The sequence below is a fragment of the Telopea speciosissima genome, chromosome 2 (assembly GCF_018873765.1).
Source record: "Telopea speciosissima isolate NSW1024214 ecotype Mountain lineage chromosome 2, Tspe_v1, whole genome shotgun sequence".
Taxonomy (NCBI): Eukaryota; Viridiplantae; Streptophyta; class Magnoliopsida; order Proteales; family Proteaceae; genus Telopea; species Telopea speciosissima.
In genome coordinates this window covers 67208360-67231598 of record NC_057917.1, presented here as the reverse complement: position 1 = coordinate 67231598, position 23239 = coordinate 67208360, and the positions used below count along the sequence as shown (strand labels likewise).

Sequence of the window (23239 nt, the reverse complement as noted above, 5' to 3'; positions counted from 1 at the left end):
TTGAATTTGAATGTATAACCGTTAGAATTCAAATCCATTTGAATTCAACGTAACCCAACCTCGTATCTTATCTCTTCCTAAACGATAGGAGAGTTCTATGTAAACCAAACTCTTATCTCTTTTGAGTTTGAATTGTAACTGTATTGTTTTATAAATACAAAGGATATCTCACCTCATTGAATGAGGATAGAGGACACAGTCATATCTTATTCTTTACATGTATAACATATGTGCTTGCATTTTGATGTATGAATTTTAAGCTTAAGCAGTAAAAGAACAAGACCTAAAAACAGAGGGCACCTTCTGTGTTTGAACCAGTTGAATTAACATGTACATTAAATCGTAAAGTTCACCTGCGTTTAGTTTAAAAATAGGGGAAAATGATCTCTGTTTTTCTGTGGGAGGCGGACATTGGCCACCGCAGACACTGGGGGTGAAATGATTGCCCTGCCCCTCATGAAAGGCGAAAATCTCACCACCGAGATGCTAGTGCACTCTCATTGGCTATCACACGTGGCCCCTGTTCTCCCCCAAGTGCCAACCCCAATAAATAAGCATTGGTCAGATATCAATTGCAGTGCCTGCAACTTATCCCCAAGGGGATGTCATATTCAATCTGGACCGCCAGATGGGGTACTGCACTTGACTCGTGTGTGAAATAGGGAGGAAAAAGAGGAAGCACTATTCTCATAATCGAGCCTTGCTTTATCAAATAGACAGCTCTGTTAAATATGGAGGATAACAACGTTTGGTGAGAAAAAGATGGAAATCGTAGAAGTGATTCTCTCAGGGTTATATACACAAGATTGATTTATGGTGTTGCGTGGAAAAACTGTGCCTCACCAACACACTAGGAAATGCCGAAAGTGCAAGAATGGAACAACAAAGAAGCAGGAGAATGTGATAAAGTATTCAGAATCAGAATGCCTACCTTGTGCCCTCTCTTATAGGACAAGAAGTGATGGAACCCTAATTTTGAGATATGGAGGAAAGGTCCGCTCTACCCTTGTGGGTAAAACGCTTTCCTGGAGAGTCCCAGGTGTACTAGGAAAAGAGTAGGATGTATACTAGGAAGCGAAGGAATTGGTGGTGGTTCATGTTTAACCTCGTAACCCTGTACCTTGGAAGTTGACATGCTGTTGAGACGTCAAACACTGAAGCAAGACAATATTATGTTACGAAGGTGAATCTGAACTGCTTTAGGTCTGTTAATAATCCTGGGAAATTCGAAGTCATGAGTTCTGACCTGTATGAAAAATTAGGAATAGGGGGACATGTAATGTGATAACTTCTCCAGTTGTGATGAAAGGGAATTTGTTCAAGAAGATCAAGGAACATCCAATGTATGGGAAGAATGAAGCCCTAACTAGCTGCACCGGCCTGCATCTTCAAAGATAATGTGATATAAGTTGCATCTCCTTCCTATAACAATCTGGACTGCCAGATGGTCATGGGATGAAGCCCCACTGCCATTGCCAATCGGCCTAATCTTGCTACGACTTGATATTCATGATTCAGAAAGCTGATGCTTGCACCAAGCCACAGTTCTGTCTGCTTTAATCCTTCAAGCTACTGTTTTGTACAGGAAACAGTAGCTTCGTATTGTGAACGTAGAGGCTATTGATCATATTTATCCATACAGTGATCAACGGTTCATGGTACAATAACCTTTAGAATCAACCTTTTAGGTCATCAAACATTATCTTAGACGGAGTAACCATGAGGAGTCCATTCGGCAAAAAAAAAAAACTTTCAATCTTCAAAAACCTTGACCCTCAGACCAGCAAACCATGAAGTCGTTCTGTTTTCAGTAGGTTGAATCTGGTTTTGTATCTGATTAAAAACAAAGAACACCATACAGCACCTATACATTTGTAAACAATCGATTCCGATGAGTTCGTTTTCCTAATGACTACACAAGCAGAGTCACAAAGAATGAGTTTCTGAAAGTGGGTGTCCAGTGATTGAGAGATTCAAAGCCTTCTGGAGTTGATTCACAAGACTCAATTTCCCACCCCAAGAACATAAAGCTAAGCCTTCCCATTTGTTTCAAGTAAGAGAATTTTTGGCCAGTGGAATAAAACAACAATATGATCTTTGGGCTCCATATTTGGTAGCAATCAAGTAGGGTTTGTGATGCATCTCTTCGGTCTTGGCTTTGGACTGTAGTCATCTGAAGCCACAGGTAATATTAATCCATTCAACCCAGTGTGACCGACAACCCAATACAGCACACAAAATAAAGGATTTACTTGAAGTCTAGCACAATGGCTAAATTCACCAAGTTATTTGTTCTGTCCAGTCAACAAACCATGTCGGCAGATTTGGCAGTATCAATCCAGTTCCAACACTCACATATATCAGTCACCACTCCCCCACTGGATGGTCAGAAGTTAGGTTCCAAGGTCGATATGACAATCCACTCCTAGTTTGGGATTCCAAACATTGATCCTCATAATCTGAATAAACCAAGATGACACCATTCCTTGAGAAAAATTAAGGTAAATGCAGATGGACCAGAAACTTCCTCAACCACACTCCAAAGAAAAAAATTTCACTTTCCCCAAAACTGATTTAGTGTTCAATCAATATCAGCCAAAAAAAATTCCCTGGGGGTGGAGTCGAAAGAAGAATCCCAAGAAAGAACAGAAATCCAAAAATGGCAGTTTGAATGCAAGCAAACCAAAAACAATTATGCCTTCTCATTTTCTTTCTCCAATAACATCTCGTTCTATAAGATACAAAAGTAGGACCTTTTAGTCATTGGAATCCAAAGTTGAACTCTTTGAGCACATCTCCTCCTCATGAAGTTCTAGTAATCTCTTTTCTGGATTGCAGAGCCCTAATTAAAAAGCAACATTGGTCCCATCAAATAGTAATTATAAGTAGTACAAAAGAGGGGGGGGGGTGATAATAACTTAAAGAAGAATTTGCTATTGTTGATGCAGAAATCCAAACTGAATAAAACCCTAAGTAATGCCTGCAACTGAAAGGCTGCATTTGGCTGCCAATTGGGAGTCAATCATTTTATTTTTGGAAGCCGAAGTACTTGAATGGATGAGATGATGCTTCAAGATGGAACTATCTAAGACTAATATCTTATTCATTTTTGCAGATGACTTAGTATGATTCCATTTCTAGTGAAGATCAAAACACTCAAAAGCTACAAAAAGCTACCAGAAATGGTTCCATTCCAACAGACAACCAAAAGCAAGGTAGCAGATTATTAAAAGAGAAACTCTTTCTGCAGTTTATTTTCTATAATTTCTTGTGTCAAGTTGACAATTTAGTAGGTTCACCCAATTAGATCCAGAGACTCAAAGACACCAGCTCCTAAAGGCTTGGAAACCCTCTTCACCCACAGATAAATAAAATCCCATCCAGGGATTCTAGTAATTAATCATGGCATTGGCACTCAAGAAAAACAAGTCAAGATAAACTTATATCTATGATGCTTAAAAACAGAACTAAGAGACACTATAGCAAGAGAGACCAACCTGAGCACTTAGGAATGTCCCAAACAGCAATAGATGTTGGTGTGCACTCCGGTTCACAAAGTAGTCGACTATCCTCATGGTTGACATTCATAGCAAGCATCCATGAACCAATTGTGACATCCTCATTGCTGAACATTCGGAAGCTGTAGTTCCAAATAGATGTAATTTAGTTATGTAGAACTTTAAGATGCCAAAAGAAAATGTGACTGATGGCATGAAGATGTCAGTTATTGTTTTTTGTGGCCTTAACAGGATCACTGTAACCAACCCCCAAGTACTTGGCATATCTATCAAGTCAGTTTGAGAACTTTAGCCTATTTTTCATGTCTCTTAAAGAGGAGCTGTCAATCCCAGAAGAGAATCAAAGTTCTTAGCCTAGCCTGGAAACCCATCTATCTTTTCTTAGTTTGAATTAGCAAAGCCCACACCACTTTCATTTCAGGTCAGGTCTCAATGGGTAATATTTAGTCAATTCCTCACCATCCAAACCCTTAATGCAAGGGACTAATCTGTACAGCTTGCTTTGGCTTTCCAGAACCAGAATCTGAGCCAACCCCGTCCCCATAGACAAACACCAGAATGAAAAGTTTCAGTGGCTACCTCTTTTCTGGATGTACATCCAGCTTCCAGAAGGCTTAAAAGAAAAAGAATAAACCTTGGAATGTGACTTGCCTGTCATTTTTCAAAGCAACCAAGCTTGCAACCACCTCTGCAGAAAGAGCATATATAGGCCCATAAGCATGAAGAAAATACTCCTTCCCTAGCAAAGTAGATAGAGGCTCATACCTGCACTGATTAAATGATCTAGTTATCCTATTAGTCGGAACAGGCATAACAAACATCTACCTTTGAAAAGCAAGATCATACTGAAATTACAGAAGGGCCTAGTCCGACCAACCATTTGAGTTTTGGGTCAGTGAAAACTGGACCCTTTTTCATGCAACCAAGGTAAGTTTGAGGGTGAGAGCGTTCCTTTGCCAAGAGTAATGAAAGACGATCTGTTAAAATGGGGAAACAAAGCTGTAAATACACAAGTATAGGAAAGAGTTCCACTACTGAAGGATGTGATCACAGTGAGCAAGCGTAAAGCTCCCAAAAACAGTCACCTGGCCTCAAATATATGTCATCATCAGCTTTAACATAGAACTCAGAATCAAAAAGTCCATAAGCAGCTTTGAAGAAAGCTAGCCTGTAAGAGAGAAACAGATGAGATCTCAGAGTGAGCTGTCAAAAGAACAGACTATAAGAACAAATAAAAGAACTAGATTCAAATTATTTCACCAACGTTTTATATGGAAGTCTGCTGTACTCCTCCTCAATATCCAGCAGCAAGAAGTCATCATATTCTGCCACCTCCTTTCTAAGCTCTGACATCTTTGATCGATCATTGCTTCTCCCAATCACAAATCTGAAAGCCAAACCAGTGGCTTCTTCCAAACTGCAAGCCATTGGATCAATCGAAAAAAGTGAAGATTGAAACAGCAATTTCATGAATTACTCTAGATGTAGTAGATATTTTAAACAATAATAAAATTTCCAAATTCCAGCATTGGTCACATAAAACTGTAAATCCATATTCCCCCATTTTCAGAGCACAAGCAACCGGTAGATCCAGATTCCAGGAGTTAGCAATGCTGGCAGACAAAATTAAGTCTAAAATACCAGTATTCAGTAATTACTACTAATTACTGCACTCCTCTTAGTGGGAACCAAATCTACTTGATCATCAAAGTTCTAATTTTTTTTCAATTCAAACAGGAGAAAATAAGATACACTAAACAGAAAGATAAGATTCAGAAACCAAAATGCTGACTGGTTTTTTTGGTTCCAAGACATAGGGGCAGAGTTACCGTTGAAGGCCTTGGCGATCAGAAGGCATCCAAGTTTTCCTCAACGATTTACGCCTTCCAACAGATCCAAAACCAGTCTGAATACCAACAAACCCCATCACCTTATACCTCTCCTGATCTCCTTCAGAACCAACACGATTCCCAACCCCAACGCCGCCGCTGCTGCTACTCCTCTCCCAAACAACCGAAACAGATCTAGGTTCAGCATTCCTACATTTATACCCAGAGCTCGGCCTCAAAATGGCCACCAATCCGAAAGAAAATCCAGTAATCCCGATAAGAAGACAAAATATTAGAAGAGATGATTTCTGGTTGTAAGAGAGCCATGACTGGCGAGGGTAGAAGAACTTAGGAGAAGAAGGCATGTCTAGTAACTCTCACGTTCATAACTCCAGAGAAACCACTGTAGGGGTGCTGTCTCTGAGGCAAGAAAACAACAGTTTTGCAGATGTTGGAGACCGAGATTTCAGGTTCCTTCTGGGAATTGAATGCCGCAGGGCATTCATAGCGGCGTTAAATTGAAAGAAGGATTCAGTTCTTCTTCTACTTTTTGATTCAGATTGCTTTCCTTTCCCTTCAAATACCCAAAAAGAAATGATTTCAACGGATCAGAAACTTTCGATGGTTAACAGAGAAGAGCTTCGAACCTTCCGTATTGATTTTGGGTGAGATTTATAGAAGCAAAGACTGCGTCTACTTGACTGGAGACGTAAATCAAACTCAAAGTGTGAAAGCAGATCTCTCTCCTCGGTTCTGTTCTAAGGGGTGTCAATGGGTCGGTTCGATCCGGTTTCGGTTTCGGTGTGGTTTTTAGAGAAACCGAGACCAATCCAATAAGAATTTTTTGGTTTTGGTTCGGTGTCAATTTCGGTGTTGTTTGGTTTTGTATCGGTTTCGATTTATGATAACGGGTTGATATTAGTTTGGATTCGATTCGGTACCGGGTTTTGTTAAACAAGTTGGGTTCGGTTTGTGCCTATTTTCTTCTCTTCCTCTTTTCAACTACATAAAATATTTCATTAGCCCCACACTTAAAAAGGAGATCAATGGAACAAGCATTGTTACAAATCAATTTTCCTATTTTCATAACCTCATACTCATTGATTTGTAACAATTTATCTTATAATCATAAATTTGCTCACTAATATTGAAATCAATTCAATGATTCATAACCTTATACTCACTATTTTCTTATTGGTTTCATTCGGTTCGGTTTTCGATTTGTTATCGATCAGTCCGGTGTGGTCCGATTTTCAACTGGTCCCGTCATACGCCAGTCCAAAACCAATCCAATAAGGATCAGTTCGATTCGGTCTTGGGTTTCTTCGGTCGATCTTAACGATTCGGGCTAGGCTTTGACACCCTTAGTTCTATGTGTTATCTTGTTAGGGGTGGAGATGGGTCGGGTTTTGTTGTGGATTCTTCCAAACCCGATCAATCCTAGGTTCCTATTTCAAACGAAATTGGCCTTAACTCAAAAATGTATATTTATTTCTTTCTCTTGTCATTTTAAATTGGGTTGTTGTTCTTTGTGTTGCAACGCAGGTTGCACCCTGACACATGGGGCGATATTAGTATTTCCACCACTCAGGGGGCAGGGCGGTCAATTTGCCTACCCCCATGTGTCTGGCCGTAGTCTGCCCCAAGCACAGAGAACACTTTCCTTTTTAAAATGTACATGTTTTAATACCCGATAAGCTAACTGTGAGGCATGGTTTTAGAGTACAGTATGGGATCGGGTATTGATCACTCGCAAAGCCGATACAATATCAATAAGGTATCGACTTGGATCGGCTATATCAGACACATTTGTCTTTACTTTCCCTTAGAAAAAACATGATTTTTTATTGTTTTACCCCTTGTCCTACCATGTCATCGATACAATATTAGGATCGATGACTAACAAAACCGTTAGGAATATAGGCGATACAATACTGATACCTCAAACCATGTTGTGAGATCATTGATTATTATTTCAAGCAAGCAAAACCCATAGTTGACAAACGTTCCCCACGTAAAGTTCATCATTTTATTGATCCAATAGTTGATTGAGAGCTTCCTATTGTTGAAGACATATGTCACCTTGCCTCTTTCTTTGTAGATTGTTCCTTCTCTTACATTTCTAAGAAGATTAACACTGTAGGTGCCGACTCTTTAACCCGGAGGGTTCTGTCAATCCCGTGTAAGATAGACTGGCTCATTTCCACTCCTTGGCTTCAAGAGGTATATAACTTAGATGTCTCGGCCTTTTTAAGACCCCTTTATAAATAAAATATTCTCTTACAATTCGGTAAACACACACAAAAAAAAAGTTGATTGACAGCTTTGCCTCTAATTAAAGTCCAAATTCCAAGGATAACCTTGCATAACAAACATACAAGGGTAATCCCTGAAATTTTGTGTTTTACACCATTGGTCGTTGATCTATGATCGTCAATTCCTCATCGTAGATGTACTAAATATATAGATTAGATTGTGGAGTAAGTTAGTTTGGAATGTATGTCCATTCTCAAAACGCAGAATTTAAACACTTTTTTGGATAAAATGTTTTCTTTTTTGAAAAAAAAGCCACTTTTTAGATTATTTTGCGTTCAATAGGGATTGAACACTGATACCATATTGTGGATACCGCGACCCACGACGTAGGTTCATTTGCCTTGCGGGTGGGTCTGAAGCTTTCGGTGTTCCTTGGCAAGAAAGATTGTTGGTTGAATGGGATCTTATCATATATTTAAATTTGTTAAAATGGGGATTTGGATCATGCCACTTGTACATCAATATAAAAAGAGTTGTCATCTAAGATTTGGGCTTAGGACTCAATGGAGATAGCTCCATCTATGGTGAGTGGGAAGGGCTGCATGATTTCATAGAATCTGATTAGAGAGTCTGCGGAAGCGGTCAGGTTACGAGAGTGAGAAGATTTTAGCACCTCATTTCACCTCACCCGGTCGAACTGATCATTCTACTAGATGTTTGATTGGAAAGTTCTCCTGTAATGATGTGTTTTATACCAACATGTAAAACTAATTTAATATACGTCAAGTATGTGAAAAAAAATGTTAATATCTGCGACATTTGCAAGTGAAACCGTTAATATAAACAAACTACTTTATCAAATAAAAAAAAAAATGAAAGTAAACTAAGTGTGCTTGTGAATAAAGTTTACTATTTACAGTAAAGTAAGATCTTTTAATGATTTTTTTATTTTTTATTGTAAAAATATTTTAATGATCTACATTATGCCAAAAATAAAGAGAATGTGAAAATGCATATATGTGAACAAAATCAATAAAATAAAGAAAATACAAAAACTGTGAAACACGAGATATCTTACGGCTCAGGTGAAGATGGATGATCAATTTATCTCTCTCTTGTCGGACAGAGTAATGACTGTAATAAAAACCTTTGTTATTAGAATCTCAAGTAAAATAACGACGTCTTTGGGGATTTTCTAAGCCTATTGTTCATTTCTCGTACAGAGTAACGATGATACATGGGCATAATAGAAAATATCGGGAATGGTGACTGGAGAAAAAATGGGGTATTAAAGATTTAAACGGGTGAAAATGAGAAATGTTGGGTTCGGGTCACGTGGATTATAAACAGGGAATCGTGGGCTCAAATATTGGAGTACGTTGAGGAGTGATAGAAAGCAAGAGGGTCACTAAATAGAAGTGTCAATTCCAGGCCTGGCCCAAACCGGCTCAAATATTTCTTGTTTTTCCTCGGTTGCATTTAGAATAGGTACTAAAGTGGTGGGGCTAATTGTAACTTCACTCTTCCTGAGATTTATTCATCATTCCCTCTCCAGAATTTATTCATCCTCTCAAAATGGAACCCCTATTTCACAGAATCGAAGGGACAGGAATGGGAGAGAGGAAGAGTAGGTGTTAACTTATCTTCGCTTGCAGGTTGCGGGTGGAAGAGTTGTAGGTGGTAGCGGGATGAGTTGCTGGTCCTCAGGAGATGAAGGGGAATGACGGTACTTGCAGGGGATCCAGATCTTCTACGACGTGGGCTGCTCGTCCTGCCATGCTACGTAGACACAAGGCGGAGTGCATTGACCACCTTACCCCTGCTCGAGCGCCTTACCCGCGCTCGGGTAAGGCGGTCATTGCGCATGCCCCTGTGTCTGCGCAGCATAGACAGGACAGGGCAGTGCGCCGTAAAAGATCTATGTTGTACTTGCAGGGAAGAGGATTAACAATATGGGAATGTTGTAATGGTTAAGGGTTCAAATAAGGGTTGAGTCATGAGTGTAGGGATTTGGGTTGCCTCCAGTTATGGCGGGAGCTGGAGGATCCAGCCCAACGAAAACAGGGTGGGATTGGTCATTTCACAGGGAAGGCCCACGTCCTTGAGTGTAGGGTTAAAATTGTCATATGAGTTTTATATTTAACACTGTCAGCAAAAATGGGGTGGCTGTAATTGTTGGAATCACAGAGAGGTGCACGTATTTAGGTCATACTATAGGAAAGGTTTGCATAATTTACTCTATATATTTTTAAACAATTTATGTTATGCTTGTTTGTTAACAGGTTCAACTACATTTAAGGATGATATTGAGATTCCAAACATTGGTCCCGAGTCTTTTTGGAACCCATAAATTGGAAATAATTTGTATTTAGATGCTAGAAATTCCATAACATTTTTGTAAATGGTCCTGCTGCGTAAATTCAAAATATGGTAAAACAGTGGGATTGAGTCAAGCCATATAGAAATTTTTTTTTTTTGCAAACATGGATATTTTTGAATAATCAAAGAATGATATGAATATATGAATTCTTTTCCACATTCTTTTGCAATCATTTTTTTGCACACGGTTTCTGATTCTTCCAGCCTTTATATATTGTTTGGGTTAATAGACATACATGGTTGGTCTGAAATAAAAGCTTTTGCCCAATTTGATTTGCATTTAGAACACTCATTTGGTATAAGACCTCTGTACACCGAGAAAGATGAGCTATGAATTAAATTCAGTAAACAACTCCTCGGTTGAATTTTTGCATAACATCCAAGCCTTCATGTAGATAATGCAAAGCTTGTGATTGATTTAATACGCATCAGCCCAAAATAACCATTTCAATTGAAAATCGTTATAGGTCCTTCAAACGTTACAGTAGAAATAGATTTGATTATTACTCCATAAATGAATTTCCACCAGCTGATAGGGATTTCAGAGATTGGGTTCTTCTCAGGGATCGAGAACTTTATAAGCAATCTGGCACTGAAGTACCATCCCGACATGTAAACCCTGAAAGGATAGAGAAATACACCAAAAGATTCATTCAAGTATAAGAGGCCTATGAGACATTAATTGGATTGCTTTATGGTCTTCTGATGTTCTGTGATTTGGAATTGGTTTTCAAAACAGTTAGGGTTTTATTCTGAATTCATAAATAGAGAAAAGAGCAAAAGAAGTACCGTAGGTTTGGGGAGGGGGCCCGGAAGAAAAATTTTCTTTTCGTTTCCTTTTTTGAATCTGCTTTTTCTTGAAGCTTTTTAATGACTTTGCCATTGGCTAGAGTAGCTTACTGGCTTTCAAGTTAATGGGTGAATATATATATGGTTTGAACCTATCAACGGGTTAAAACTCAGAGTAATCAAAAAAGTGAGAAATATTTTAATCTCTGATTGATTTAGACTTGGTTTTTAAATACTGAGTTTACTCTTAGAGATCATGAGGTTGTGCGAAGATGGGTACGTATGATGTGTAAATCCCCAATGTAGTCAATTAATTGAGGGAAGTGGTTTTTAGTGTGGGATTGTGCGCTAACACTCTCATGTGTCTATCTCTCTCCTTCTCAAAACAAAGGGGTAGAGATGTCTTATCATTGAGGAGGAGAGAGATAGACTCATAGGAAGAGATACACTTATGGGAGTACCGGCATAGGCCACACTCCCTGACAGAGTTCTTATTTCCTATTAATGAAAAAAAAAAAAAGGTACTTTCAATGGCAAATAACATTCTGCCCCAATATTTATTCTTTGGATTCATCAAGAATTTTCTGCCCAAAATATTGGAAGTCATTAGAGGCAAATTTCTAAAGATTTATTTTTAAAATTTTTTTTTAAACTGTAAATGTGAAATTATTTTTTGTATTGTGGCATCATTGATTTCATATGATAAGACATATTAAGCTGAACTATGCAATTAACTTCAATGTAAGATGTTTCGGAATAATCAAAAGAACATCAATATTTAAGGAAGGGTTCTTACAATTGGTGTTTGGAACCGTTTTCCAATTTATGCAAATCATCAACTTTCGTTCCACATTTGTTGCGTGCAAATTTGACCTTTGGATGGGAAAAATGGATCAAAGGAGAAATTTTAAAAAAGAAAAAAAACTAATAATTTCAACCTATAGAGTAGTAAAAATAACAAGGAAAATCGACAAGTTAAATTGGAACAATATAAATATACCTTCGGGCTTCGGCTATCTTTGGATTGATTTCTATTTCTACTACTTGGACCTATTTTTATTTATGTGAGTGCTTGGTTTGATTTCTCGGGTATATTTCTAACTTTTTAAAAAATATATACATAATAAAAAATAGGCTTTGATCCCTTTCTATTCCTTGTCAAGAAATCGTTTTGATGTAAATTGTGCTAATGTGTTTAATTTTATGAGCACATGTTAATAACAATGAATAAAAACAAGCGAAAAAGATTCCCACACTAACTGGATGCTTTGCACTTTCATATCCTAACCATGTGGATGGGAAAATTCCGTCTATAATGTCGAAGTGAACCCTCTCCCTCAATCAATTAAATGGATAACGAGATTGTAAATAAACTAATCGGTTTCACACTTTATCTCACCATAGAGAATATTATACATATGATATTTTACTTGACGAAACCTCTATATAAAGACCTTGTTAGGCCATGTGTAGACAATACCACCTGTCCAGAATATTGTGGAACCAAAATTATCTTAGACAATATAAAACCATTCCGGTCATATAAAGAATGATGAGACTCAATGGTTATATTCATCTTAAGATGAACTAAAGAAGTCCATTCCCTCGGTAGACAGTGACAAAACATAAAGGCATTTCTTTATTGCAAATTAGATCATAGCTTGTTTTCAATAAATGTACATACATGTTTGTTGGTTTCCTCCAAACTCTCACAATTGTTCAGTTCGATCATATCCATACAACTCTATACGAAAAAAGCATCCATACAACTCTATGATATCTCAAGTTTAATTTCTTGATATTTGTACTATAAATTTCATGTGGATAGAATGAAGATTGAATTTCATGTAGATAGAATGAATATTGATTAGTTATATGCATATTTATTTTGTGATGAATTTAATTATAGTGAATGTAAAAAGATACTTGTTTCTTCATCTCATGTTTTTTTTAGCTATACACAATGTGAAAGTTTTCCTCCACCGGTGAGGGTTCACCCACCATCATAGGGTCTTAACTACTCCCACTCGAATACAAGATCGAAAATGCCCCTCGGATCTCATCTGAGCATCCTCAAGCTCTATTACAAATAAGATAAGTAGATCTTTTATAGCCAAAGGAAAAAAAAAAAATTAAAAGTTCCTATGACATCTCAGTCGTTGAAATACATTGAGTTTCAAGGGTTGAGATTATACAAAGAGAAAATAAAAGGAAAAACATAAACAACTTAATAATTCTAATATATAGAAACTTGCCCCAAGGTGTGGCTACTTGTTTCTAGGCATTGATACTCGGTTCAAGGAGAAGATTTGAATTGACCAAGAGAGTATAGTCGAAAGAGCTTGAACCAATGAAAATTTTGTAGTCTTCAAGACTCTTGGGAGAAGTAGTTGCCACATCATCAAGCACTAATTAAGGATGTGAAGAGTTCACATCATATTCTTTGCTTCCACATCATCTTTCCACTAAGGTAGTTGAAAGGATATGGAATAGGGACGATGGTAGGGCAGTGGATGGATGAGAGGTTGGTAAAAGAGGTGGGTTGGGGTAGCCATAAGATGAAGAAGAAGGAAGATAAGAGGGATATGTGTAATGAACAGTGGGTGGTGGGTTATTGGGATGATAGGGTAGGGTTTGGGTGTTAGGATTACCAAGTTGTTGGCGAAATAACAACGGTCGGTGGAATTATTGGTACGACGACAAATAGAACACCAGAACCGCCCAGTAGACTGACCACCATAAAAACCCCCACGGCCAAGACAACACGTCCACGACCCCCCATGACCTCCAAAACCCTCACATTGAGAGGATTGGGAGCATGAGTCCAACGATGAGCCAGGTCGTTGAACAATATTGGTTGTAGGAGAACCGGTTGCAGGAGTAGTGTCAGTGATAGCAAGCTTCATCGTAGATGAGTCATGAAGAAAGTCATGACTGAGGAGCATCGCATGAAGATCATCATAGGTAATCAGATTAGTTTGAGCAAGAAGAGACGAGACCATGTTGCGAAAATCAGATTTCAGGCCTCGAAAAATATGAAGGTTGAAAGCGCTTGGACGTAAGGTATGGTCAGCTGCACTGACTTCGGTAGCAATTGTCTTAGCACACTGCAAAAATTTGGAGACGGGTTTATCAAGTTTCTGTGTCAAGTCTTGAAGAGCCATTGTCAGGGACATAATCCTGCTTTCAGGAGGAGAAGAGAAAACAGTTGTTAATGTGTCCCAAATAGCACAACTGCTTTTCTCTCCAAGAACTAGTGGAAAAACCTCTTCAGAGAGAGAAGCAAGAAGAAGACTACGAATCATTGAGTCTTGTCTTCGCTAGTGAGCACTTGCAACAGGATCATCAGAGCATGGAGTACTGCCATCAAGATGACCAAACAGATTTTGGCCATCGAGAAAGGGTTAAACTTGATTTTGCCAGAATATAAAATTCTTAGAAGTGAGTTTAATGGAGATGTAGTGGTGGACATTAGGAAAGGTAGAAGAAAAAGATCCGGATGATAGAGGAGGAGATATGCCAACCGTGGAGGAAATGGGATCGTCCCCATGAGAAAAGAGAAAAAAAAAAAAAAAAAAAAAACATAACCACGAAAAGAAGAAAATTCGTAGGAACTTATTGTGCTCTGGATACCATGATAATTCTGCTATTATTCCTCAAAATATTTAAAACATACATAAACATCTCTCTCATGTCATTAGAGGCCTCCAAATATGCATAGAGCCGACCAAGCTCCAATGGTTGGAAGTAGGAACATAAATAAAAATTCCACCAAAAATTATAAATAAAAAAAAAAAGAAGATAAGATGAGACAAATAACATACCCAGATAAGATAACAAAATGGTTCCTGAAAGAACATCTATTATATACCAAAAAGAATGAGATTTTTTTTTTTCTTATTCAAGCAATAGTAGAGCATAGCAACAACAATAACATCATCTTCGTCAACCTCCTCTCACTAACCCATTAGTAACCACCAGATCTCCAATCTCTCATCGCTTCCAATTCTGTTTTTTTTTTTTTTTGCCCTTTTTATTGGGGTATGATTCTTCTATATACATTTTCCACTATCTTCTACCAGCCAACCCTCTCTCTCTCTCTCTCTCTGAAATAGAACTAAAAAAAGGCCAATTTACGAAAATGAGATAACAAATGCTTTTGTACTAGAGACTGTAATGCCTCACCGAGGACTCCAAAACCTGAGGTGTAGGGCAGATCATCTCCTTAACTCTACTACCTTTCTTGTAAATCTTGAATGTTGGAACAATTCTAACATTCTCTGCCTTAGCTACCTCTGGGCTCTCCTCGACGTCAACCTTCAGTCAAATATACATCCAATAAATTCTTAAATGAAATTATTATTCACACATAAACCAGTTGACAGTCAATCATGAGGGATTACTACCTTGACAAAATTCACAGATGGATACCGGTGACATAGAGTGTCCACAAAGGGAGATATTTGCTCACACTGCTTGTTTGATGCTGCCTTGAAGTACACTACTGAAACACCTGCCATTTCAAGCTTAATTCCACAATTTAATTAACTAGAAACTAGGGGTGCAAGTTTGGCCCTATTGGCTCGAACGCGCCCTGACCCCGAACAAGGGCTGGGCTGAGATATTTGGCCTTGAGGGCAGGTCAGGACTGGAAATTTCTGGTCCTGAGTCAAGGTCGGGTCGGTCGGGTCGGGTCAGGGTCGGGTCAGGGTCGAGGTCTCGGGCTAAGCCTGGCTTGGCCCGGCCCGACCCGACCATGTTTTAAGTTATACTATATATATATATATATATATAATTTAAACGTCACCCACATTTTATTATATAATATATTATATATGAAGATAGTAAGTGATATAATACATTTTATTACAATGTTATTTTATGCAAAATTGATAATTTTCTCCTTGGCCCATTCCAACCCATGTATTTCCTTCCCTCTCCCCATGATCAGGGCCAATCAGGGTCAGCCCGGCCCGACCCTGAGGACGGGTCAGAGTTGGATTTTTCTGGCCCTAAGTAGGGTCAAGTTGAGCCTGGGCCCAGCTAAGAGGACTTAGGGTTGGGTTAGAGTTCTATAAAACCCGGCCCAACCCGACCTGTTGCAGTCCTACTAGAAACTGAAAAACAAGTAACGAGGACAAAGAATTAAAGACTCACTAGGTGAAGATATTTCAGATCTAAATTGATCAAGACCTAATACTTTCTCCACTTCACCACCAAATTTCATGTTATAAACTTCCTCTCCTCGGGAGTTCTTTAATGCAACTTGGGAATGGAATAGAGCTTCTGCAATCTCATTATCACCTGGAAGTTCCTTTCTCAAAACTTCATAGTCCCTCACAGATTCAGCCCATCGTTCTAACTGCAATCCCACCAAGACAGAGTATACTTGATTACTCAATGCAACGAAATATTTGTGAATAAATTTGATTTGAAAGAACCAATTCACCTGGACATATGAGGCAGCCCTTCGAAGAAGGGCCTTGGTGTAATTGGGTCGGATCCTGAGAGCTTGGTTACAGTCATCAACGGATCTCTCCCAATGCCCAAGTTTAGACCAACATGCTGCTCTGTTGCAATGAAGAACAGAGTTGAATGGATCAACCTTTAGGCCCTCAACATATGCTGAGCAGGCTTCATCAAACATTCCAGCTTTGAAGAGGTCATTACCATGATCACGGGCTCTTGCCACTAACTTCACATTGTTCAGCATCATTGCAATTTCAAAGCTACCCGGATCAAGCTGCACAGCTTTCTCAGCTGTAGCAACTGCATTCTCAAACCTGCAAGGCATCCATCATCCAATCTCACTCACCCATGGTTTGTAATCTCGGATCGGATCGGTATCTGTGGATGCCGACCCCGAGATTAGACCGATAGAAAGGTTTGACTGGATCGTTCCTTGAAACGGCGAACTCGGTTGGATTAGCCGATCCGATCCAATCCATGATCGATTTGACTGAATATTTTTGAATTTTTTTCAAAGTTTTTAAGTTTTTTTTCTTCTATTTTTTATATTATCTTGACCGATATTGATACTGACTAATCCGATTCAGATAATATTGGCCGATCTAATCCTGAGATCATAACACTGACCAACTCTGGCCGATACATGACCCGATCCATAAAAAAAAAAATATTTTTGAGGGTCTTTTGACCTATCCGATCCCGATCCAGAAAGGTTTCGGCCATTACCGATACCGAGTCAGGTACCTGGATTTTGAACCTTGCACTCACACCAATCGCATTATCTACTTTTCTAGAAAACTAATTAACTTTATATTTCTCAACTCACCTCCCCATTGTCAGATCAACCTGGGCCATGACAAAGTATACGTAAGCTTCGGAAAAGAATCCACAGAATGTGGCCTGTGAAGATGAAGGGGTAGCTGGTTCGAATTTAGGGATGCTTGAAAGGGCAGACTCTGCATCCTCCAGATGGTGGAGCTTCAAGAACGCTTCTACTCTACCTGCAAAGAGCTGTAAAATTCCATTCCAACCAATTCAAGCTGTATTGTATGATTTGATTATCTAGTTCTACTCTACAATAATGTCGACCTCGATCCAAATTAAAATTGAGTACGGGATCATTCATATATACCTGAGGAGAAGAGTTTCCTCCAGATGCAATGGCGGCATCAACTTCCTTCAATAATTTCTTCCAATCACCCATCTTCCGGGCATCAACACATCTCTTTAGATGCCTCTCCATAGCCTGCAACTTTTGTAACTCCATCGGATCAGGCGGCTGTCCAAGAAAAAACAGGTGTTTTCGGGCATTTTCAGTTTGCCCTAACCTGTAATGGTTTAAAAAAATTTAAAGGAAAAAGATAAAAAATAAAAAATAAAAAGAATTTGTTAGGGTTTTGGATTTAAACACAAATTTGGTTAAAGTAATACACCATGCATATCAAGTTTTGAAATAAACAAGTAGTTGCCTTCAGCTAGTATTTATAGGAAAGATTATCCAGTCTAATCTCCTTACATACCGCAGATGCAGAGATGCTAAATATTGATGGGCCCTGCCATAAGCAGGATCCAACCTGACAGCGGCTTCGCATTCCTTCATGGCCTCGGTTAACCTACCAAGACTCGTCAATGCAGCTGCCCTATTATTTCGAGAAGCTGCATTACCCGGAAATATCGAAATCGCTCGATCATAAAGAGACAGCGCTTCTGAAAAATTTCTCCTCTTGTACTGCTCATTGCCTGCCTTCGTCACCGTCTCTAAATCCCAACTAGCCATAGCGTTTTTCATCGTCATTGTCATTGATTCCCTCGCGACATTGGTCGGACTAGCTTCACCACCGCTACTACTACCACCGCCCAATTTTCCGCCAGTAACCCCGCCGCCCCGCATTATACTACCATGTCCGTAGTTCCGAGTGCCAGAGCCAAGAATGTCCCTTCTTGGAGAGCTCTTGGTCGCCATTCCAGTCTTAAAAATCTTTCCCGACGGAAAAATGTTTCCAGTGGGGGCAAGTACATTCACAGTGGGTGAATTAACGGAGCCTCCACAGCCGCTACCGCCCAAATAGATAAATGGGTTGTAATTACGGGTCGCAGAAGAGCCGGATCGTGTGCTCTCCGCCACAGTTGGACTGCTTACGCTCGAGCCTGATAGCTCGCCTGAGTGGCTCTTTCGGCCAACATCGATTCTTTTGACTACTGCGGGGTTCGTAGTTTCCCCTGAAACCGAACCAGACGAGCTAGAACTGCTGCTGCTCGTGGTGGTCAATCCACTGGCAGCACGGCCACCGTGTCCCGACCACCTACGAGTCGTCAATGGCGAAACCGGCGAACCCAGAGCATCGAGTTGTTTGGAATCAGGTTTGTCCTCTTCGCAACTCAAAGAGTAGCGAAGCTGATCAGAGAAGGAATAATCCAACCCTTTTACGGGTTTGGGCTGGTCTGAATGTGACATTTCTCCTCCAGAACAACGAGACCATGTACTGCCTTCACTGATATATCGATCGCACTAATATATGATGATCAGATCAAACTGAACAAACAAACAATCACGATAAAAATGGACTACGTAACAACGGATATAGCTAGGCATAGACTATTCCCAACATAACGTGAAGACCGGAGTACCCCTAATAACAAATCAATCCTAGCTTAACGAATTTTGCTGCTACACCTGTAGCAGGAATGTTCCTGTTACAAGGCTGGCAGCCAAGGAAATGGCCGGGATTTAAAGGATATTTTGGATAAGGGAGAATGTTCTCCGTGCCACAGCGTAGGTTACGTCCAGGCATATGAGCCTGCCACTCAGGGGCAGGGTGGTCATTACGCCCACCCCCATGTGCCTGGGCATAGTTTGTGCTGCGGTATAGAGAACAACACCCCTTTGTAAAATACTAAAACCTAGGAAGATATTTATGAATCCAAAGGGTAAGTTAATTATTTCATTTCGTTGGCTGCCAACCTTGTAGAAGAACAGGTGTAGCAGCAAAATTTTTCCCTTCTAACTAAACGTTTTAAGTCACGTCAGCTTGCCATGCATGAGTGAACGTATGTATCATTTTTCCAAATCCAAATGGTTTCCGTTATATGTACAGGATTTACGTTTTTCCTTCTAAATTGGAGATTCCAAAGTTTTCCATTTGCTGTATGAATGATGGATTTTCGAGTCGTGTTTGTGGAGTCTAATCTTTAATTAATGACCTGGCCGGCTTGGGTTGATTTTTTACTACATTTTTCTTTTATGGTGGTCATCTGATATATGTTCTGTGATTTGGAATTGGTTTTCAAAACACTTATTAGGGTTTTATTCTGAATTCATAAATAGAGAAAAGGGAAAAAGAAGTAGTACCGTAGGTTTTAATGAATCTGCTTTTCTTTTCATGTGGAGTTTTGGCCTTTCAAGGGGTAGGAGCGGTCATTTCCTCATTGTGTCTTGGTGTGGCATACGCCCCCACCCCACAGAAAACATTTTCCCTTATCATTTACTTAAATTTAATTGTAGATGTCCAACCAAGGATCTCAATCACGAATTGATGTCGGTTGAGAACGATGCCAATATGTATTAGTTGATGCGGCCATTAAGACAGTTTTGCCATAAATGTTATTGGAAAAAAAACCTTTTAGATTATTTTGTGCTCAATAGGGATTGAACACTGATACCATATTTTAGGTATCGTGACCTTTGGAGTGGGTTCATCCGCTTTGCGAACGGGTCTAAAGCTTTCAAGGTCCCTTGGCGACTGAGAGTGTTGGTTAAATGGTATCTTACCATATATTTACATTTGTTAAAATGAGGATTTGGGATTATGCAACATGTACATCAATATAAAAGGAGTTGCCATCTAAGATTTGGGCCTCGGACCCAATGGGGGTAGCCCCATCCGTGGTGAGTGGAAAAAGTACATGATTCTATATGATATGATCAGAGAGTTTGAGTAAATGGTCAGGTTACGAGAGTGAGAAGATATTTGCACCTCATCTCAACCGGTTGAACCGGTATTTATACTAGATGTTTGATTTCGAACGTTCTCTCGTAATGATGTGTTCTATATCAACATGCAAGGCTAATTTAATATACATGAAGTATGTGAGAAAAAAATGTTAATATACGCGATACTTGCAAGTGAAACTGTTAATATATATTCTAAAACAAACTACTTTAACAAATAAAGAAAAAATAAAAGTAAACTAAGCATGCTTGTGTATATAACATACTATTTATAGTAATGCAAGATTCTTTAATGATCTATATTGTGCCAAAAGTAAAGAGAATGTGAAAATACATATCTGTGAACAAAATCAATAAAATAAAGAAGGAAAATTATCACGGCCACCTCCTGACGTTTGCCTATATGTTAAGGCACACCCACTAACTACCATAATATCAACCGATACCCATTTTTGAAAGTGTTAACATATGAAATTTTCTTGACCAATATACATTTTACAATCATTAATTTCTTTCAACCATTATTTTCTCTTTGCTTTGCAACAAGAGTCTTACCAAATCCAACGGCTGTATTTGAATTCTTTTTCCACAGTCTTTTGCCACCATTTTTCTACACGGGTTTCTGTTTCTTCTAGATTATGTATATTGTATAGGTTTAATAAAGATACATGGTTGGTCTGATATAGAAGTTTCTCTTCAATTGGATTTTACATTTAGAACACTCACTTAGCTTGTGATCTCAGTATACCAAGAAAGATGAGCTATGACTTAAATTCAGTAAGTGAACCTCCGGTGAATTTTTGCATTACTTCCAAACCCTTGTGCAGAAGATCCATGGCTTGTTTGAATGAAAATCGTTCTGGGTCCTTCAAAAATAACGCTACAGTATAAATAGGTTTGACTATTACTCCATAAATGAATTTCCACAAGCTGTTAGGGATTTCAGAGATTGAGTTATTCTCAGAGATCGACAACTTTATAAGCATCTGCCACTGAAGTACCATCACGACATGTAACACCTGAAAAGATAGAGAAATACACCAAAAGATTCATTCAAGTATGAGAGGCCCATGAGACATTAATCAGAAAGCTTTATGACAGATTTGGCCAAGGGTTTGCATCTGGCTTTCTCAGCTCACAAAGGTTGCAGGTATGAAGATATAATTTTAATTTGTTGGGGGCTGTGTTATTTGTATTTCTTTTCTTTGACTCCCCTCTTGATTTTTTTTTCCAATTTACTTGTCTGGATTTGGGATTGTAGGATTTTCTGAGTTTGCTTGTTTTGTTCAAATTTATGAGATGCCAAATGGTTTCTGTTATACAGGATTTACGTATTTTTCCTTCTAAATTTGAGGTTCCCAAGTTTTCCATTTGCTTTATGAAAGATGGATTTTCTTGTTTGTGGAGTCTAATTAATCTATAATGACCTGGTTTGGGCTGATTTTTTACATTTCTCTTATGGTTATCTGATGTTCTGTGATTTAGAATTGGTTTTCAAAACAGTTAGGTTTTTATTCTGAATTCATAAATAAAGAAAAGGGTAAAGAAGTGTGGGTTTGGGGATGGGGAAGAAACAATTTCTTGAGGTTTTTAATGCTTTAAACCTAGCAATGGTGCAAAACTGCACAGAACTTAACATAAAATGTGAAAGTTATTGTTCTCCTTTTTCATGTAGTTGAGATTCCTAACCATAAGATGGCCCAGATTAAGACTTGGTTGGTGAGTCCTGGCTTTACCTTTGGTTGGTTGATCTAGGCTTGTGGAATTACATATCTGTTTTGTTCCTATTTGTTACGTCTACATTATTTGGATAAGAACTTTTGAATTTTCTTTGAAAAGCTTAATTTGTGCCTTTTAGCTGCCATTTTATTGAGGATCAAGTCCTTAGTTCTTTTGGTAATTGTAAATTGGGATCTCTTTGTATCGTATGTGAAAACACCTTTTTTTTTTCATAAAATTACTTTTAGCGGCTGTAATTGAACTATCGCTAAAGATTATTAACTTTTTTTATAAAAAGCAACCGTTAGCAACGAATATATCCTACCCAATGTAGTCAATTAATTAAGGGAAGTGATTTTCTATCCAAGGAGTGTGCGGTCTACACCAACACTCTCATGTGTCTATCTCTCTCCTCCTCAAAACAAGGGGGCAGAGATGTCTTTTAATTGAGGAGACAAATAGACTCATGGGAGTGCCGGCGTATGCCACACTCCCGGAAAGAGTTCTTGATTCCTATTACTTAAAAAAAAAATTAACGGTTGTAATTTAATCAACACTAAAAGGTACTTTCAATGGCGAAAAACATTTGCCCCAATATTTATTTTTCGGCCTCATCAATAATTAGAGGCAAATTTCTAAAGATGTATTATTCATTTTTTTTTTTTAAAACTGTAAATACATTTAGGCATAGTTATTTTTTGTATTGTCATTTCAATAGATAAGGGTGCCATTAATTCCATATGATAGACATATTAAGCTGAACTATTCTATTAACTTCAATATAAGATGTTTTGGAATAAATCAAAAGAAAATCAATATTTGAGGTGGGTATATAGGATTTACCATTGCTGAATAGGAACCATTTTTAAAATTTTGCAGAGGAAGATAACCTTACTAGAGAGTCCTAGTATATTTTTGCAATTTGAATCATCAACTTTCGCTCCACATTTGTTGCGTGCAATTTCAACCTTTGGATGGGAGAAATGTATCAAAGGAGAAGTTAAAAAAAAAAAACTAATAATTTCAACCTACTGAGTAGTAAAACTAACAAGCAAAAGTGACAATTTAAATTGGAACAATATAAATATACCTTTGGGTTTCGGCTATCCTTGGATCTCAGGTATATTTCTAACTTTCTTTAAAAAAAAATTTTAAGAAATAGGCTCTGATCCTTTTCTATTCCCTGCCAAGAAATCATTTTGATGTACATTGTGCTAATGTGTTTTGAGCATATGTTAATAACAGTTAATAAAAACAAGCGAAAAAGATCCCCACAATAAAGTCTGTGGAAGCTTTCTCATGCACTTCCATATCCTAACCATGTGGATGGG

The 23239-nt window shown here is 38.5% G+C and overlaps 2 protein-coding genes across 2 annotated transcripts; both read right to left on the bottom strand.

Moving 5' to 3' along the window:
• Positions 1 to 2525: 2525 nt before the first annotated feature.
• On the bottom strand, positions 2526 to 5915 carry LOC122651903 (probable beta-1,3-galactosyltransferase 14). Its single transcript, XM_043845469.1, has 7 exons — positions 5348 to 5915; positions 4783 to 4935; positions 4604 to 4686; positions 4396 to 4495; positions 4170 to 4283; positions 3498 to 3640; positions 2526 to 2842 (listed from the first exon to the last, which is right to left on the bottom strand). The coding sequence occupies exons 1-7, from the start codon at positions 5710 to 5712 to the stop codon at positions 2757 to 2759; spliced, it is 1044 nt and encodes a 347-aa protein (XP_043701404.1). The 5' UTR covers positions 5713 to 5915; the 3' UTR covers positions 2526 to 2756.
• Positions 5916 to 14928: 9013 nt separating this feature from the next.
• Positions 14929 to 18695, bottom strand: LOC122652263 (TPR repeat-containing thioredoxin TTL1-like). Its single transcript, XM_043845955.1, has 7 exons — positions 17761 to 18695; positions 17373 to 17568; positions 17067 to 17251; positions 16221 to 16554; positions 15929 to 16133; positions 15178 to 15284; positions 14929 to 15088 (listed from the first exon to the last, which is right to left on the bottom strand). The coding sequence occupies exons 1-7, from the start codon at positions 18693 to 18695 to the stop codon at positions 14936 to 14938; spliced, it is 2115 nt and encodes a 704-aa protein (XP_043701890.1). The 3' UTR covers positions 14929 to 14935.
• Between the last annotated feature and the right edge of the window lie 4544 nt (positions 18696 to 23239).

Bases quoted from the DNA above. Each gene is read 5' to 3' on its own strand.
- LOC122651903 (XM_043845469.1), bottom strand. From the start codon at position 5,712: ATGCCTTCTTCTCCTAAGTTCTTCTACCCTCGCCAGTCATGGCTCTCT. The intron at 3,641-4,169 runs GCAAGTCACATT...TTGGAACTACAG, and splicing joins GTTGCTTTGAAAAATGACAG to CTTCCGAATGTTCAGCAATG. The intron at 2,843-3,497 runs GTTGGTCTCTCT...CTTTTTAATTAG, and splicing joins GGACATTCCTAAGTGCTCAG to GGCTCTGCAATCCAGAAAAG.
- LOC122652263 (XM_043845955.1), bottom strand. From the start codon at position 18,695: ATGTCACATTCAGACCAGCCCAAACCCGTAAAAGGGTTGGATTATTCC. The intron at 17,569-17,760 runs GTATGTAAGGAG...AAACCATTACAG, and splicing joins TTAGCATCTCTGCATCTGCG to GTTAGGGCAAACTGAAAATG. The intron at 15,089-15,177 runs GTAGTAATCCCT...ATTTGACTGAAG, and splicing joins CATCTGTGAATTTTGTCAAG to GTTGACGTCGAGGAGAGCCC.